Source organism: Micromys minutus (genome assembly GCF_963924665.1).
Source record: "Micromys minutus genome assembly, chromosome: 25".
Taxonomy (NCBI): Eukaryota; Metazoa; Chordata; class Mammalia; order Rodentia; family Muridae; genus Micromys; species Micromys minutus.
In genome coordinates, this window is record NC_137960.1 from 15249060 (window position 1) to 15267706 (window position 18647).

The window sequence follows — 18647 nt, forward strand, 5'->3', positions numbered from 1 at the left end:
CCGATACAGTGGGCTGGGCAGATGGCTTCATGGTGACTAGTTGCTGCCCAAGTGTGAAGATCTAACATCAAGTCCCCAGAGTAAATCCATCAAGTGTGAGTCTCCATCTACAATGCTAGAGCTCCTAAGAAAGGTGGGGGCAGATGCAGGAGAACCCGGAAACTCAGTGGCTAGCTATCTTGTATACACAGCATCAGACAACGGAATCAAGGTGGAAGGCTTGGGGAAGCACTCATACACACACACACACACACACACACACACACACACACACACACACACACACAGAAAATAAAGAAAATGGCTTTTAAGGGAAGTACCAGATACCTGATATAAACATCTACCCTCATCTGCACACACATGATGTATACACATGTACACGCATCCAAACACACATACTACACACGCACAGAGGCAAAACTCCTGTTTTTTTTCCCTACGGTCTACATTATAAAATTGGTCTGGTTAAACACTTTTGGAGGTCACTCAGGCCTACAGGTCAAGGTGGCAATGTTGCTTCTCACACAGGCCTGTTCCTGCCAGAAAGCGATTCCACTCACCCCAAGTACCTGCCACCTTATGTCTCTCTCTGCCTGAAGAGCCCGACTCCCCCATCCCAAGTCAGTAAACTCTGCAGAATTCCATGGTGCTGGTACCTCCTCACCCCCCCGTCACAACACACACCCTCCTCACACTGCAGCCCGCACACTAGCTGCCCCTGTGCGTCTTGATGATAGTTGGTGGCACTTTTAGCATGTGTCCTCTGCTGGAGGGCGCCGTCACACCCTGACCTCCAGTGGTAATCTGCTCTATATATTCCCCTCATTTGGTGCAGGAACTGTGACCCTGTACCCTGCAGGGGACAAAGCTTGCCTTCCCTGGCTAGCAGACAGCCCGATACCTTGCAGATAAGGGGGAAATGCCTGGTTCCAGCCAAGGCCTCTGCCTTCAAATGCTTTGCCCTTAGCCCTGGGGTAAACCAGTGGTTCTCAACCTTCCTAATGCTGCGAACCTTTAATACAGTTCATGTTGTGGTGACGCCCCAAACCATAAATTATTTTCACTGCTACTTCAGAACTCTAATTTTGCTACTGCTATGGATTGTAACGTAACTATCTGATATGCAACCCCCAAAGGGGTCAGTCGGGCTGATCCCCACTGGCATGAGCTGTTGGCTGCACAGTCGCAGCCTTCCAGGACTGATGGCGGCAGAAGGAAGGTGACCAGGACTCTTTACTCCCGAACACCTAGAGAGCTCACGCGGCGCCTGTACAAATGAGGGCACCTGCACCTTGTGTGCCTGTCTGCCCTAGACTAAGCCTTGGGAGGAGACAGTGCTATGAAGGAGCCAAATCAATGCTAAGAACAAGACGATGATGGCGCTGAAGTTCAATTACACAGCATGGGGCTCTTGGTAGTCACTTCCTTGTGTCTATTTACCTTTTCTTTTTCTTAAAGATTTGATTATTTTATGTATGTGAGTACACTGTAGCTGTCTTCAGACACACCAGAAGAGGGCACCAGATCTCATTACGGATGGTTGTGAGCCACCATGTGGTTGCTGGGATTTGAACTCAGGACCTCTGGAAGAGCAGTCAGTGCTCTTAACCACTGAGCCATCTCTCCAGCTCCCTACCTTTCCTTTCTTTTTTACTGCCTGTATATATTTAGATTCCAGCTTTGCCTGACTTTGTGCTCTTCCCATCCAGGCGCCCTCTGCTAAATGTACTTGTGATGAGTTAGAGACCTCGACTCATATTTTCATCACGTTGAGCGGCCAACTCAACAAGGAGGCAGCCTTCATCCTCTACTGGTTATAGACACCCAGTTCTTCCTGGTTGGTGGTCCTTAGGAGTGGGAGACAGCAGAACCTCTTCTCCAGGGCTGGAGTAATAAAAAAAAAAAAAAAAAAAAAAAAAAAGAGCAGAAACAGGTGACCCCTGAGGCAAGAACGGAGCTGCTGCCATCAAAGAGAAACTGGATCTAGTGCTAACTGAAGAATTGCAAATCTTTTTCCAACAGCTTCTCTCTCAGCACAATGCGACAGATACATAGTTAGCCGCCTCTCCCGATTATTAATGGGTTCGGTACTTTCTCACTTGTCTCCTGGCCATTTTATCTGTCTACTAACAAGAGCACTGTGGTTCAATTCTTTGCCATTTCTCCTCCCAGATGTCTGTCTGTCTGTCTGTCTGTACTGCAGTTCCACATTAGCTATGACAGACACCTTCTCCCACTCTTGTCTGTGCCTTTCCCTTGAGCCCTCCTTATGTTATCTCCTGTGGTCTTGGACCCTTACTCCGGGCACATCTCCTAGCAATGGTCTTGATTCCTATAGATAAGTCCTGATAACAATACTCCCGTCCTTCCTTCCTGTCTAGACCAGACGTCTCCACTGAGCCACGCCATCTATCTGCCCAAGTTTTGTCCATCTGAAGTCTAGACATCTCTACTTTGCTTCCAACCCACACCAACCTAATCTGCTGGCTGCTCTCCCCCTTTCAACAACGGGAACGCTTTTCCAGCCACAGGGGTCCACGCTTCTAGGTCTCCTGGTTGTTTGAAAGGTGTTCCTGTTGACGGCTAAAACTCATCCACAGTCAGGTCAACTGTCTGTATATATGTCTGTCAGGACACGAGTGTACAATTCCAACTAGAAATGCTAACGCTTCCCACCCTCAGAGTCCAGCAAGCTCTTGCCTTTACCTAATGATTCTTAGTTTCCTTTAACCTTTATTTCCCCGAGATCTACTCTACCTCCTATCTGAGATCGAAGGCAGCACAGATAGTCTCATGTGGCCCACTCAGGGACGGACCACATGTGTGAACACACATGCGCATAGACTTTCAGGAAAACCTGCCCATGTTGGGATTTTCATGTATTGCATGCACTGCCAGCACATGTGTATGTATGCGTAACACGTGTGTTCGGTGCCCAGAGAGAACAGAGTGAGTTAAGTCCCCTAGAATTGAAATTGTAGGTGTGCTTGTAAGCCATGATGTGGGTACTGGAAATCGAACCCGGGTCCCCTGGAATAGCAGCCAGTGCCCTGCACCATAAGCCATATCTCCAGCCACTATGTTTTATTACTGAAGAGCTTCATCCTTTTCTCTAGTCCTAACTCTCATCCCATCCTGCTGAGAGCTGCCTGGCATGCTATTTACAGGGGAATTAGGATTTATACTTTGGCCGCTGGTGGGTCTGTGGCATTTCAAATGCAGTTTAAACAATCTGGCAGCTCCTTGCAGCTGTTTTGTGAATGGAACGCATTTAAAAAAAAAAAACAAAAAAACAAAAAACGCTCCATGGAAGGAAATGAAAACCAGACAGAGCTGTGGGTCTGGTAATGCGGAATGAGAAGCAACTAGAAAAACAAATCTTCCAACTGTTTTGATAGCTATAATGTGAACACAATCTCCCCTTGGTCAGTTATTATCTCTGAACACCGCTGCGCACAAGGACCACAGGTCCAGCCGACTTAATGAAAGACATACATCAAAGTTTCTTCTCTTCCCCCGCAGGAGGCGGAGTTGTCATCAGAACAGATGCCAAGACATTCTTGACCTCAGTGACCCTGACATTAACAAAACAGTTTCCTACAGTATCAGTCCATCCTGTGACTTAGCTGTCTACACAAAGCCAATGAAGTGCATGGCCACCTTGGCGACGCCGGCAGGAAATGGCCTCAAATCCTAGTGTGCATCTTTGAAGAGGACCGGCCAGTGCTTGTAGACACACCAGGCTACTCAGAGGCGCAAGGGTTCTGGGGGAAAAAAAAACATCCATCTGGTGGTGCTGGAAGGAACACAACCTCTCTGTGAGGCAGAAGGTGTGGGGTTAGCCCAACCTAATGCTTTCTTCTGTGAGATGCATTGGCCCTGGTGCTTTGTCTCAGTGGCAGGAAAGCAACTTGCCTTCTCCCTCCTTACAACTCATCCTCGGGGACACACTTCCTCCAGCAAGACTACCTTGCTTCCAAACAGGCAGCAGCCGAGGATCAAGTACTCAGACACGCGAGCATATGGCGGCCATTCTCCTACCAAGTGCCACGGCAAGGACAGCTGAGTGCTAAGTGAGCAAACAAGACAGCCAGGCACCCCGACTCTTTCCCATCTCTGCTCCCTTGTAAAGGCGATGGAAGGATGCTTTGGCTGCTGCGTGGTACCAGTCTGAAAGCAGCATGGTACCAGTCTGAAGCATCTGCCACCATCTCCCCTGTGATGTCCATCTTCTGCAGGGTGCCCACACCCACCTAGGCTCCGGGACAACCTCCTGGTCCTAGGGGCTTCATCTATAGTTCTGCATGAAACTTCCTTCCATGTTTCTGTAGATGCTAGCCAACTGCTTCTTTTACTTTAACTCTCCAAGGTATTCTAACCTCAGGGGCCAAGTCAGTAACAAAGATGGCACGTCAGAGGCTGGAGAGATGATGGCTCAGCAGTTAAGGGCTCCGGCTGCTCCTGCACAGAACCTGAGAGCAGGTCCCAGCACCCATGCTGGGTAGCTCACAGTCACCTGTGACTCCAGCTCAAAGGGGATCCAGGGTCTTCCTGGCCTCTGCAGGCACCACATTCACATGCACAAACCCACACCTAACAAACACACACACACACACAAACACACACGTGATTAAAAAAATAGAATGAACTTCTTACTAGTGCAAGACTATATATACAGTCATTTTCTATTCTAACCACACTTGCACTTCCCCCTGGGCCAGACTCTACTCTAAATGCAGATCAAAGCTACAAGACCATAAACCTGTTTGTTTTAAGATACACAACTTGAAAACTGGAACAGGTTTTTAAAAACTGAGGGATATGTAGTATGTAGCGTTCCTTATTACCCTCAATTATTTTATGGTGAAAGACAGGGACCCAAATTACTGACTTTTCGTAGTGTCCTGTTTGCAGAGAGGCGTGAGGGCAACAATCAGAAACAAGGTGATGCAGACAGGTGGACAGTGACGCACACATGCACACGGGAAATGAACCTGATACATCTGATGGGGGGGATGCTAAAGCCAAGCCAAGTTAGCACTGAAGACCCACCGTCTGCAACCAGGGCAATCGGAATTTTGCTCTTAGCAACAGAGGATTAGCAATGGCGTGAATCCCACCAGGCATTTGAAGACACTCCTTCTTAATGATGGGAGCACGCCTGACCCTGGGGCTTCGATACAACTCCTGACCACAGCGGGGCTCTGAGGGCTGAAGTCATCGGGCAAAAGGAGTTCTCAAAAGCCCAGGACATGCAGCTGACAGAAGTTTTAAATACCATTTACAAAGTGCCTCCTTAGGAAAATGCATGTAGCTGTATCCAATAAGAAAAGGCACACACAAGCAATGACTGTCACCTAGCTGGGCGTGGTGGTGTGTGCCTGTGGTCTCAGCACTTGAAAGGCTGAGGCAGGAGAATCATAAACTGGGGTACTATCAAGACCCTTGCTCAAAAGGTATCAAATTAATACACAAATAAGACACTGTGTGCTCAGCACCCAGCAGAGGGACAGGGATGACATTCTGAAGAATTGCCGTTTTTCTAACATAGACAGGTGTCTCAAAGTCGGACCCAGAGTTTTCGCACAAGAACATTTTAACTGCAAATAATGGTGACTGTGCCTTCTGAGGGCCACAGAGCAGATTAGCTCTGCATCTCCACCCCCCCCAAGTTATTTTTCTTTTAGGTTAGTCTTTTACTCATCAAAAGGCCGGCCCCACACTTGGGGCTCAGATGTACATTTCTCAAAATAAAGCTTTCGCAAGATAGAAAAGCATGCGGCAGGCTGGAGAGTTGGCTCGATGGTTAAAAGCACTTGTTGCTCCCAAAGGGCCCAGGTCTGGTCCTCTGTAACTACAGTCACAGGGGATCTGGCCTCTATCTTAAAAGGGGGGGAGGGATCTGGCCTCTATCTTAAAAAGGGGGGGGGGTACCACTCTCTCCTTCCCAAGAGAAAAGAGCTACAAGCCACAGGCTTGACTGCGTGTGGCGTGTCGTAGCTTGCTTTACTGAGGATTTAGCATTATCTGCTTCCCAGGTTGGTAGTTTCCAGGGCTGTCATCTATAATCACAGGAACTGGATTTTGTTTTTAAAGGCATCTCAGGACCACGTGTAGTGGCGACACTCCCTTCAACCGCTGGTGGGGAGGCAGAGGCAGGCAGATCGCCATTGGGCCTCAACTAGCAAGTCTCTTTCGTTCTCAGGAATCCCTCCTAAATATGTATTTTTAAAATGTCCAACCACCACAGAGAAGCCACACTGTGTCCAGCGGCCTTCGAGTGAAACACACGAGGCACTGTCACGGAGACCGATCAATTCCGCCGTGTGTCTATCGATGGCGATAACACAGCCCCATTCCTCTTAGCAAGTCTTTTTTTTATTTCAAAACACCGTAAACAGAAGTGAACACCTAGAAAGCCATATTAAATTAATTACACAGTTGGAAAAGCCTACAGGCATCAATTACCCTAAAAATCTTCCAGATGGAAAAAGTTACTTTCACATTGGGTGGTTTCAGAGTCTTCGGGTTCGACAAAGGACAGGTCGAATCCATTAGGGAATCATGTGCCAAGAGCACAGAGATCGAGGATCGAACCCAGGCAGTCCTTTGCTGTGACTATGAACCCTGGAAGTGGCCAACCATGGAGCAGGTTTTTGGGCATCCATGCGCCTAGCGTGTTGCTTGCTATGATGAAACCCCTGGCCCATGGTATGAGAAGAAATGGCCACCACTGCACCTCAGTTAGAGAACTGAGATTTGATGCTGGTACTTACATAGCTCACTGTCTTCAGGACCTCAGCCCGTGGGGATGGTGCTGCCCAATCAGGGGAGGTCGTCTCTCCTCCGCAAAGCCTGTCTGGAAACCAGTTTCTCCTACGCTCATTCTAAAATCTCGTCAGGTTTTTTCAACTAAGACCAACCATCACAGGGATGTCTAACAGGCCAGGATTGTAAAATGACAAAACGAACCCTAATTAGAGATGAGCCCACCTTCGGGCAACACGTTATTGTTGCCTCCAAGATCCTAAGACCCCGAAGAGGCTGAGGCGGTGTGGTTCGTGGGTTAGGAGTTTCAGTTAGAAAGCATTCTGGGGGAGACAGTGATGATAACGTGTTTAACACCATCAAATTACACACCCTCAGAAGTGATGTTCACAACATTTAGGCAAGTAAACAACCGACAGCCACCTAAAGGTCTAAAACGCAAGCCAAAAACTCTTGAGAAACTGGGAACGTGCCAAACATCCCTACACCCAATGGTGAGAGTGTGCCACTGTGTTCTGAGGTACCGGCTGACTACACTCTTCTGTGGCTGAGGGCAGACTCCAGATATTGCCATGTGAAGCCTCAGACCACATACTACTTTGCAGGATGGGCAGAATCAGCTTAGTGTATTCTACCGTTCCGTGCTATTTATTTCTCTTTACAGATAAAAACTGGGGGTGTGGACTTAGGTTCATACTGTCTGCACATTTACACTTAAGGACTGTGAACACAATCAGTACAGGGCAGAGCTGAATTTGTAAAACTCAGGGAGGTCACATCGGAAGTCCAAGGCATCTTATGCCTGGCACACCAACTTTCCCCCCCTTCCCCGCAACCCCCGTATCTTATCGGAAGGAACACTAATGTTACTGGAAAGGCTATGAAGGGTGAACGGGAGGCCAATTACAAACACAGAGGTGAGCATCTTTAGACAAAACAAAGCTCACTTGCTGGGTTCTCGCTGTTAACTGGGCTCAGCCAAATACTAACAGCGTAAGTTCAGTAAGAAAGTGGGGGGGGCTTCTTGCCTTGTTAACAATGAGGATAACTGAGAGACAGGGCTAAACACGGGAGAAACGAACTGTAACCATGTCTCTGTATGTCTAGAAACAGCATGAACAGCAAGCCGTCTACTACTGAGGACACGGGCCACAGCAAGTCAAATTAACCGCCCCTCTCTTCTCTGTAAATCACAATGCAAATGAATAATTTAAGAAAAAACTGTGCAGAACGTTCTGCTATACACATCAGCTAAAGACTGTTCCCGAGGAGCACGTATTAGTCCCCTATCGGCAGCCACTGCTGGAATAAGACCATAGCATTGTCATTAATTTATGACTAGGAAAGAAAGAGCAAGAGAGGGATTTCCTGGGTGAATGTTCTTAACGCTGAAGCCTCTGCTCACCAAAGCCTTCCTGGAAGAACCTCTGTGTGGAGGTAAGAGCCTAGCAGAATGACAAGGAGGAGTCACCAGAATCTTCTCACAGAGGACCCAGTGAGGCCCACTCACTGTTGCACTGAATGCAACCTGCCCGTGAAGCTGGTGAACGGAAAACACATGTTCTACCCCCGGTATCTCAGTATCGTACTTAAATTAATAGGAATTAATACACACACACACACACACACACACTAACACGCACCCTCTCACACCCTCAGTGGTTCTCAACCACTTCCTAATGCTGTGCGTGTGACTCTTTGATACAGTTCCTCATGTTGTGGTGACCCCCCCAACCATAAACCTACTTCGTTGATACTTTATAACTGTAATTTTGCTACTGTTATGGACAGTAAGATAAATGTCTAGTATTTCTGTTGGTCTCAGGCGACCCCTGTGAGAGGGTTGTTCAGCCCCAAAGGGACCTCCACCCACACGTGAGAACCATAGGTGGACCCATGCTATAAACTTTTAGTTGTACTGTGGTAGGAGCCTCTGTGATACAAGCGAGAGTGGAGGCGGGTGAGTTCCTAAAGCAGGCCCAAACCCTCCTGTGTGTTTTGTGTGTGGCTTCACTCGACAACTAACAATAGCAGCGTGACCCGATCGATAACCCCCCCCCACACACACAACCGCTCGCCCGTTAGAACGTGCCCTCAGTTCAGGGTCACATTATCTGACTGCAGAAGAACAGTGGCTGGGGAGGGGTCTGTGACTCAACGGGAGACGAAATGGCAAAGCTGAAAGAGCTTTGCTGATGCTGAGCTCCGCATCTCCATGATGCTACCTACACTCAGCTTCACCTGTGCTCAGCTGGTACCCACAAGCTTGTGAAGGCTCAAAGGAACACACTCCCACCCTTCCTGAGCAGGTGGGCACCACAGCCATTGTCTGAAGGATCCACAGCCCACAAAACCCAGGCGGCACCAGAGAGGGGGAGGGGGAGGGGGAGGGAGAGGGGGAGGGGGAGGGGGAGGGGGAGGGGGAGGGAGAGGGAGAGGGAGAGGGAGAGGGAGAGGGAGAGGGAGAGGGAGAGGGAGAGGGAGAGGGAGAGGGAGAGGGAGAGGGAGAGGGAGAGGGAAGCCTAAATCGCAGAGAAGACTGTTTACCTGCATCAGTTTCCGGGAGAGCTCATTGGTGAGAAACTCCTCTTCCTTCTCGTAATTCACGGCGAGGGTTTCTTTCTCCTTCTGCAAGGCCTGGATTTTCTTGAATAGAGTGTTACTGATGAATTCTTCTTCCTGCTCAGCCCTGGCTTGCTGTTTTAAAAAAATTAGAAAAAAAAAAAAAAAAACAAAAACAAAAGCATGTGGTGAGAACGCAAGAATTTTCCCGAATGTGGCACAGCTCTTATTTCTAGAGGTCCCTCTTTTAACGAGAGCTCTGTTTTTAACCGTGAACCATTATAGCACTCCCTACACACAAAGCAGGGGACTTTGTCAGAGGCACCAGGAACAACTTCACTAGGCACCCAGAGGCCTCTGTGGGCTGTGCATGATCTTTCTTCAAAGTAGCAGAAAGCGCACAGCCAAGCCCAGGGAGTGAGAGATCTGTCAGGGTGTGACAGCAGACAACCAGCAGGACAGGAAAAGAGTCTGACACTTGGTAGCCACTGCCTTTACCCTCAAAGGGCCTATGAACACCTCGATCCACACCCACCACCACCTAGATACCAGCTTCCCCAATGCATACGTCATGGTTTTTCAATGGCAGTACATCTGTGGCTCGCCATCCTCCAAATGACCCTAGAAAAGTTCTGCCAGATACACTTGTAACACTCAAGACTGAAATCCAGAACTACACAAAAGCTGGACACTCAGAGACTGGTCGGCCTGGAAGTGTCCAGAATAGCCATTATGAATAAGCTCTGGAAAAGCCATTATGAATAAGCCAAGCTACCTGGTTTCCTTGCCATCCCAAGATCCACGTTTTAAAAAGCTTGAAGTCTTGCTGCTCAGCTGTTGGGGAACTAAAGAAGGTACTAAATTTGAGGCAATCATGGGCTTCATAATGAGATGAGTTCCAGGCTATCCTGGGCTACAAAGTTCTGACTTTGCCTCAAAATATAACAATACCAAACTAAAACAAAACTGGCATCTGATAGCATACTGTTAGGTCCACAAGAACCACCGACACGTTGCCAGGCAACTGGGTAAAACCCCATTCCTTCTGAACTGTTATTTGTGAGGTGCATCGTGCATTTATTGTCTGCCCCGGCAGATGCTCGGAATTTAAACCAGATCCCTTGCGACTGACAGCTGGCGGGTCTTATGGGATTAGCTTACAAACTGGTTATACCAATAGGTTTATCAGCACAAGCCACTTTTCCGCAGAAATCTGTTTGAGTGTGTCAGTGACACCAGACACAAGCCAGACGTACCGCCATTCTAATGCAATGCTCAAAGAAAGGATTTCCACTCCACACTCAAATTACGATTCCTCGCCTGTCTGTAGCGGCTGACGGATGCTCCCACCCTATCCAACCCACTATATTGCAGCAAAAACAACGGACGAATTAAAGCAGTTATTAAATAGCATAGGAGGAAAGTGGCAGATACAAGGAAAAGGCCCTGTTCTCCAGGGCTGCACCTCCCAGCACTCCCTGAGGAACCAAGAGCCGGACTCAGCCTTCCCAGTGTGCCCATCCATGAAGATGTGCCCACGACAATCCACATCTTTCCCCAGACACTGCAGGAACCTGAGGACCACAGGCCCTGGACTCAGAGTGAGAGAAGCCCTCAGCTGAAAGAATCTACAGCCTACAGGGCAAGGAAAAACATAAATCCCGGCAAACTGAATAGTGTTATTCTCTCTAGGGTACCAAGCTGACTCTGCATAGCTGCCTTGGAAAGTCTTGCCCTGCGCGTCAAGAAATATCATCTTTGTGCACATAACATACCATGAACCCTGCAAATGCCTAGTCAGACAGGGAACAGCAAAGGAACCAAAAGGCAATCAAGTCCAAAGAAACAGCAAAATACATCATGAACCAACCTAAAACATATGCTGAATTAATAATAATAATAATACAATAATAATTTTTAAAGCTACAGGAGAAAAGCACAGGGGGATGAACTGTCTAGTGAGGGGCTATAAAGGTGGCTCAGCAGTTAAGAGTACTTGGTTCCTGCAGAGGCCCTGAGTTGGTTCCTAGCAGCCAGGCCAGGCCTGTCACAACTGCCTGTGGCGCCAGTGGATCTGGAGCCCTCTTCTGTTCTCTCCGGGTATTGCAACCATGTGAGCATTTTTGTACTTAAAGACTTTGGGAAATGACTGACCTATATTCAGGTGGAAAAGGGGTATAACATGGGTTATCTCACAGGGAAGTGTCATCCATGTTTGTGGCTTGCAGATCAAGGAGATCCAGCTCTTCCTGTGCTTTGGGACTTGTACATGTCCATTTATTCTGTCTGAATAGAATACTATGTAATAAAAACGTTAGCCAGAAGTTATATAGCCACGATGAGAAGCAGTTCCAAAACAGTAAAGGACGTAATAGAACCCTAACAGAGGAAAAAAAAAAACCCTAACAGAACAGACCTCACATTATAGAGACCTGGGAGGAGCTGGCTTAAACTAATGGAAAGTTCTAGAAACACACACACACACACACACACACACACACAAAACACAAACCCAGAAGCCCTGGAAGTAGAGGACTAGGTAGGGGCTAAGGGAATCAGGAGAGCTGAATGTGCCAAGAGAAAATAAAGGGTAATATTACCTAAATGCACTTCAGGCAGGCGTGGGAATGCCAGAATTAATACATGCAAGCTCACTCAGGGTTTATATTGCTGTGATGAAACACCATGACCTAAAAGCTACTTGGGGAGGAGAGGGCGTATTCGGCTTATACTTCTACATCACAAGAAGTCAGGGCAGGAACACAAACAGGGCAGGAACCTGGAGGCAGGAGCTGATGCAGAGGCCATGGAGGGGTGCTGCTTAATGACTTGCCCCACATGGCTTGCTCAGCCTGCTTTCTTCTAGAACCCAGGACTTCCACCCTAGGGATGACACCACCCACAATGGGCTGCCCAAATCAATAAATAAGAAAATGCCCTACAGGCCTGCCTACAACAGATTTTCTGGAGGCATTTCCTTAATTGAAGCTCCCTCCTCTAGATGACTTGAGCGTCTGTCAAGTTGACATAAAACTAGTCAGCACAAATGCTAATTTAAAAAAAGCAAAAACATGTCAATATATTTGTTCTAATTCCCTGTGTTGCTGTGTTAAAACACCCTGAATCAAAAGCAGCTTAGGGGAGGAAAGGCCACATTCTAACACCAAGGGAAGTCAGGACAGGAGCTCAAGCAGGGACTGAAGAAGAGACTATGGGGAAGTGTTACTCACTGGCTCCTACTTAGCTGGTTTTCCTGCATAGCCCAGGACCACCTGCCTAGGGAATGATGCTGCCTTCAATGGGCTGAGCGACCCCACATAGACAAGCCAGCAGGATACTCTGATCTGGGTAAACCATTAACCAAGACTCCCTTCTCACGCAGGTGATGCTGAACAATTAAAGCCAACTAGGACAATAATTTAATAATAATAAAAAAAAAAAGACTCCATGAACCCCACACATTTAATTCAACAAACTTTTATTCAAACAACAACAAATAAAAGTATAAAGCTAATGTAACATGTGCAGCCATAAAGTGTGCCATCGCTGGACTCCTAAAACCAGAATCGTCTCTGAGAAGCAAGTGGGTTCTCTGTTCGGTCTACTCTGTGGCTCTGGGCTGGACTTGAACTCCTGATCCTCCAAGTCCTCAGCCCATCAGAGCTGGGATTTCAGGTACCCACGGTGGGCCTGTGCTTCTTGTTTACCTCAAATTTGTAACAAGAAGTAACCTGTTACACTGCCTCAGACAGAGAGAAAAGGGGGCGTATATCCCACGACATAATAAAACATGGAAAGGCTCTCTCCTTATGACAGTGCATGAACTAACGTAATTATTAGACCTGCCTGACAGCTACCATCCGGACACATCTAGACAACGGCTGGCCTGCGCTTCAAGTTACCATCTCTTCTACGCGTTAAGGCGGACTCCGTCTTATAAATGCTTGACATGTTAGAAAGTGTTCTGGCTTATACGTCAGCTAAGATAACGTTTAATACTGCAGCCTAACTAGGATTCCAGGCCAGCTTTCAGAAGCTCATCCGGGCCGCAAAGTGACTTCGGAATGATGATAGGAAAACAAAATGGCCGGGGTCTCTCGGTTTGGAAAGCAGGGGTTCTGTGTATATGGGAGAAAGGGAGGTTTTCTTCCTCTTTAAATACCCACCCACCTACTGCTGTGTTTACCTGTCAGATTGCAGATTACTGCTTTAGTCCCTAACAGAAGATCTTCCCCCTCACAACAGTCAAACTGCTTCCTTTCCACAGCTGCTTCTGGGGGCCTTCCAGCTGGCAAGAAGCTAATCAAACCGACCCAAAGGGTGCTACCACAAGAAAAGCCCAACCCTGATTATGTCTGAGGTGTGAACAGATAAGGTGTCACAAGATCCCCACCCGAGAGTCCCTCCCCAGAACCACTCTGTCTAACATTGCTTCCTAGCCACACCCGAGATCTAAGCCACAGCTGAGCAATGCTGCGAACTCCCATGAACTCCCGTGACGGACACTCAGTTGCAGCTTCAGGGGCAGAGGTGACCGAGAGCAAATTTGATTATCAAAGTGCAGGAAACAGATCAGAGTCTTGAAAAGAAGCCATATTGACAGCAGATGACTGAGCAACGGACAGTGATGGAGGGACTAGCTATCTCCCTACGGCTGGACGTTCCGGCCATCTCCAAAGCGTCTGCTATGCTGTAAAGACCATGCTACAAAGACCATGCTGAAAACAGTATCCTATACTGTCCCGGCTGATCCATTTGGCCCTGGTTATTCAGTCAGCCCAGAGCCGAATCCTGTGCTTGCTCTAAGCATCTAGGAGAGTGACAGTTCAGAGAAAGGACTCCAGTGGACAGTAACCCCTCCGACTTTTGCTTGAGAGGCTGGCGTTCTATGGATATGCGGTGCTCTTCTGAGCTTTCCTGAGAGCACAAGGAATAAATTCCCAGTGTGAAGTTTTTTTCTTGGACAGTATGGTACAGGGACAAGACTGTGTTACCTTCTTGTAACCCTAAGTTGTGTGTGTGTGTTTGTGTGTGTGTGTTCCATTGTAGTAGAGCACTCCAGATTTAGAGGTGCAGAGATAACAGAGAGTTAGAAAGACCCCCATCTCTCCTGAAGGAACATCCTAGAAAGCTTGCTATCCAGCGCAATAGATTCCGGTGGTCTTGAATCCCCTAAATACAATTCCCCAAAGGCTGAAAACCAAGAATTACATCCACTTGGCCAAGAACCCAGCCAAGCTGCCTGGCACTCTAGCCAGGCTGTTAGTCTTATCGTACTTCCTGAGGCTGATCGCTCTGCTGGGCCAACCCACCCTCAGCATCCATCCTGCTTGCTCCGAATTATTTTCCATACTCCCGCACCAGTTATGGGATGAAGTGGGTTCCTCTAAGATAGATAGGTCAAAGACCTAATTCCCAAGGACCAGTGAGTTGTCAGGGTGACCTTATTTGGAAATAAAGTCTCTCTAGATAAAGCTAAGATGAGGTCATGAGGGTGGCTCCTACTTTAACTCCTGATGTCCTTAACAAGAGAAACCAGAAACGCAAGGAGGGGGTGGGGGTAGAGAGCAGTGGCCCAGTAGCTAGAGATAGGAACTGAAGTGCTCCAGGCCAAGAAAACTCCTGGCTGGGATTAACTGGAAGAAACTAGCAAGGATTCCCAGAAGACTAAGAAACCGACCAGGCCAGTTTCTGGCCACAGGCTGTCCAGCTTCTATAGCTGGGTAGAGAGTGCAGATCTGTTGTAAACCCCAAGACTGAAAGATGCTGTCTAACACTCCTTAGGCAAGTAGCTTACTCCCACAACCAACACACGCATATACAAGCACACACGAGTGCACACACACATATAAAAATCCTCTAAAGCAACTTACGTGTAAGGAGCTACAAAAACACATTTCAACATCCCTTATCCTTAATATTCCTAAGGGACCCTCAGGCTTCATTCAAGATCTTAAAAACATTTACTGTAATTTTGCAGAGGTTCTGTAATAAACTGGGAAGGTCTCCCTAGCCTTCAAAATAAATAAGGGCAGTTACAACTGTCTAAGTCCCTCTTCATGAAGAGCAAACATTCCCCAACTCACGGAGACACAGCCTGTATCCGACACAATGCAGATCCTGGCTTGCACGTCAGAAGGAAATAAAGAGGCAGCGGTTGCTGGCAACATCCGTAATGTGCAGACGCTCATTTCCTTACACATTTACCAGGCAAATACAGCCAACAAACCAACTATGCCACAAGCACAGTAACGTCGTAAAAGGACAGGAAGAGGCAGCACATTATCCTCGTACTAGTAAGGTCACTAAGGGACCCATTAGTGTCCGGTGACAATACCTCATGGACGTTCATCTCGCCTCTTGTTCTTCAACCCAGTCAAGCACAGGAGCACTGCAGTCGGTGTGTCTGTCTGTGTGTCTGTCTGTCTGTCTGTCTGTCTCCATGTGTGGAGTTGTGTATGTGGGTGACTGACACTGGGTGTCTTCCCTGATTACTCTCTATCAGACATGTTGAAACTGGATCTCTCATTTGAACCCAGAGCTCACCAATTCAGACAGTCTATACAGCTCGGCTACTCCCACATACAAGTGGGCCACCATGTCCCCCTGGTACTAACATGGGCCCTGGGAATGTGAACTATTTACGTTCTCTACTCACTAAGGCATGTCCTGAGCTATCTATCTATCTCCCATCCGAACACATTTATGTATTAAAGTAACCATTTCGAAGACTTCGTTTACAAAAGTGACCCATGGTTTAAGGATTACAGAGATGGACATCCAACGTTCTCGGAAATGTCATTCACTGGAAATCTACACAACCTGCCCATCAGCAACCGGAAACCAGCTACGAAGGGAATGTTCGCAGTTCAGGTTGCCCATCTATCAACCTAGCTTCTCTGGGTGGAGCTGCTGCCGGTAGAAAACCAAGACAGAGAAGAGGCAAGCGTGTCGAGCTGCAAGAGGAAGAAAGAAGTCAGCCAGCAGCAAGGTATCCAAATGGCCTCTAGAAATTTGACAAGAAAAGAGATCCTAAACCAGCGGTTCTCAACATGTGGGTCGTAACCCCTTTGTGGGGTGGAATATCAGACACCCTACCTATCAGATACTTACATGATAATTCCTAACAGTAGGAAAGTACAGTTATGAACGCCAGTTCATGGGTGGGGTCAGCACAGCAGGCGGAACTGTAGTGAAGGGTCACAGCCTTGGGACAACTGAGAACCAATGCTCTAGAAGCTGTGGAAATCAAGCCTGCCACCCTGGGCTTTACCGGCGGAACTTTAAGATGGTTAATCTACACAATATTAAGCCACGACATGTGTGGAACTCTACAGCATCAGGAAGGAATAGGTGTGTACATGAGGCAATGATAGCTATCCTGACCATAGAGTAATGTCGCTATAATTAAGAACAAAAGAAAACCTATTCAGTGTTCAGACCACTGGGATTCAGCAGGGTTTGGAAAGGCAGCCTGAAAAACACAGCAGGACCCCCCACCCCGGGTCCTTCTACAAGACAGTGAACATAGAAACCAGGTCCAAGGAGCGCACTGAGACCTGCCTTCAGTCAACCTGCAGTGTGCATTCAGTAAGCGATGTTTAGGGCTTCAGAGAGTAAAATGCTCGCCGCGCAAGTTCGAGGATCTGAGTTGAAGCACCTAGACTCACTTAGACCTTGACTAAGAAGCAGCTATCTGCAATCTCCATACCTGTCCAAGATTGGAAGTACAGAAAAGAACAAACTCCTTGGAAGCTCTCAGATCTCTACTCGCTCACTGCGGCTTATGTGCAACGAATATGAACTAACACGTACACCATATAGTTGCAAAGAGTTTATATAGATTGATAGGCTGATAAACTGGTGGACAATGGACAGGCAGACAAGACAGAGGGAGTGATTCTAGACAGATTTTTAAAAAACCAACTCTGGTAGATATCTGCTTGCCCAAAAGAACCATGACAAGCTCCCAAGGACTGAACCAGGAGATCTGAATAGGGTAAACTTCCTGAGTGGGAAAAAATCGTACAGAGGTGGCAGAGTTAGAAGACAAAAAGGTCTGAGATGCATGGCCCGTGGTGCTTCTGAGACATCTTCCTACCTTGGAAGGTATTCCAAACACTAGAATTATGTTTTCAAGTTTTCTGTGAAGAGCAATCCCAAGTCCAAGCGTGTGTCTCTCGGGAGAAACCAAACACTGCTTAGAGACTCTCGTTCTAACACCACACAGTGTGCGTAAACATCTACCGCTGCCTCCTGAGCCTTGCAGCTCTGGTGTCTCTGGAGTGTGGTTTTCTGAAACAGGAGGTCATATTAGGGCAAACCCCCTGCTTCTAATTTTCTGCTTCAGACTGACTGGGTGGTACTAGACTGACACCAGCACCTACTATGCAGCAGGAAGGAGTGTGTTCCTTCACATGCAGAGGGTAGTGTTATAGTGAACAAACTTTGACCTACGCACACCTGCCTAAACAGAGGAGTCGGTTCTGCACAGGGGAAAGTGCGATTTTAAAATTCCCAAGAAGCAGTGCAATCCACGGTGCCGAGCAATGTGGGCAAGCCCATGACAATAGCCTCCTTCCTGCAGACCACACAAAGTGGGACTCAGTGCTTTAGAAAAATGAGGGTAAGAGGATCCGGTGAGGGTTTCAGGGGAGATGTCTAAGGAGAAGGAGAGAGGAGCTGGAGCAGGGTGAGCTCAAACAGTCACGTATGAGATGATCAAAAAATAAATAAGAGCCATCAAAAACTATATATCCCCCGAACTCAACACCCACCGACCTCCCAACTCTCTCCCACCACTCCGGCACCTTGAAAGAACCGTAAGCTCTTTGCAGCAACTTCCACCAAACTTAAAGATGACTGCTGTGTCACATAAATTTTATCTGTTAATTAAAGGGGGGAAAAACTGAAAGTGAAGCCACCCAAAATAGCATTGCTTCTAATGAGTACAACAAAAAGATGCCAGATGCCTTGAATGGAAGGGCAAAGTGCTCACCTCGTCTGTGGGGCCAAGTTTGATCCCCAGAACAGTACGACAGAATTTTACCATTTTATCAGCCTAAGAATGTCCTCTTTAACATCCAACCTACAAAAGCTTATTACAGTAAGTAGACAGCTCACCATTCCACGAACTGTACCTCCCGATGCTGACATTTTAAAAATAAACGCCAAAGGGCCGAAAGCACGGGTCACCATCTTAGTCATAACAGCAGACTGAATCAAGCAAGCCCTTGTGTCCCAGACGCACTGTCTCCCAAAAGCTTTCAAAACCAGACAACTCTTCTGGGGCCTCCCAGCAGAGTCCGGAACAGGAG

General features: G+C 47.6%; 1 protein-coding gene across 5 annotated transcripts in view; it reads right to left on the reverse strand.

Annotated features, from left to right (window-relative positions):
* The window catches only part of CCDC6 (coiled-coil domain containing 6), an 88425-nt gene that overhangs the window by 43181 nt on the left and 26597 nt on the right, over positions 1 to 18647 (reverse strand). For all 5 annotated transcript variants that reach the window (XM_080938114.1, XM_080938112.1, XM_080938111.1 and 2 more), the window contains exon 2: positions 9316 to 9465. In XM_080938114.1, the coding sequence (XP_080794240.1) occupies positions 9316 to 9465 (150 nt within the window). The remainder of the gene's footprint in view (positions 1 to 9315; positions 9466 to 18647) is intronic.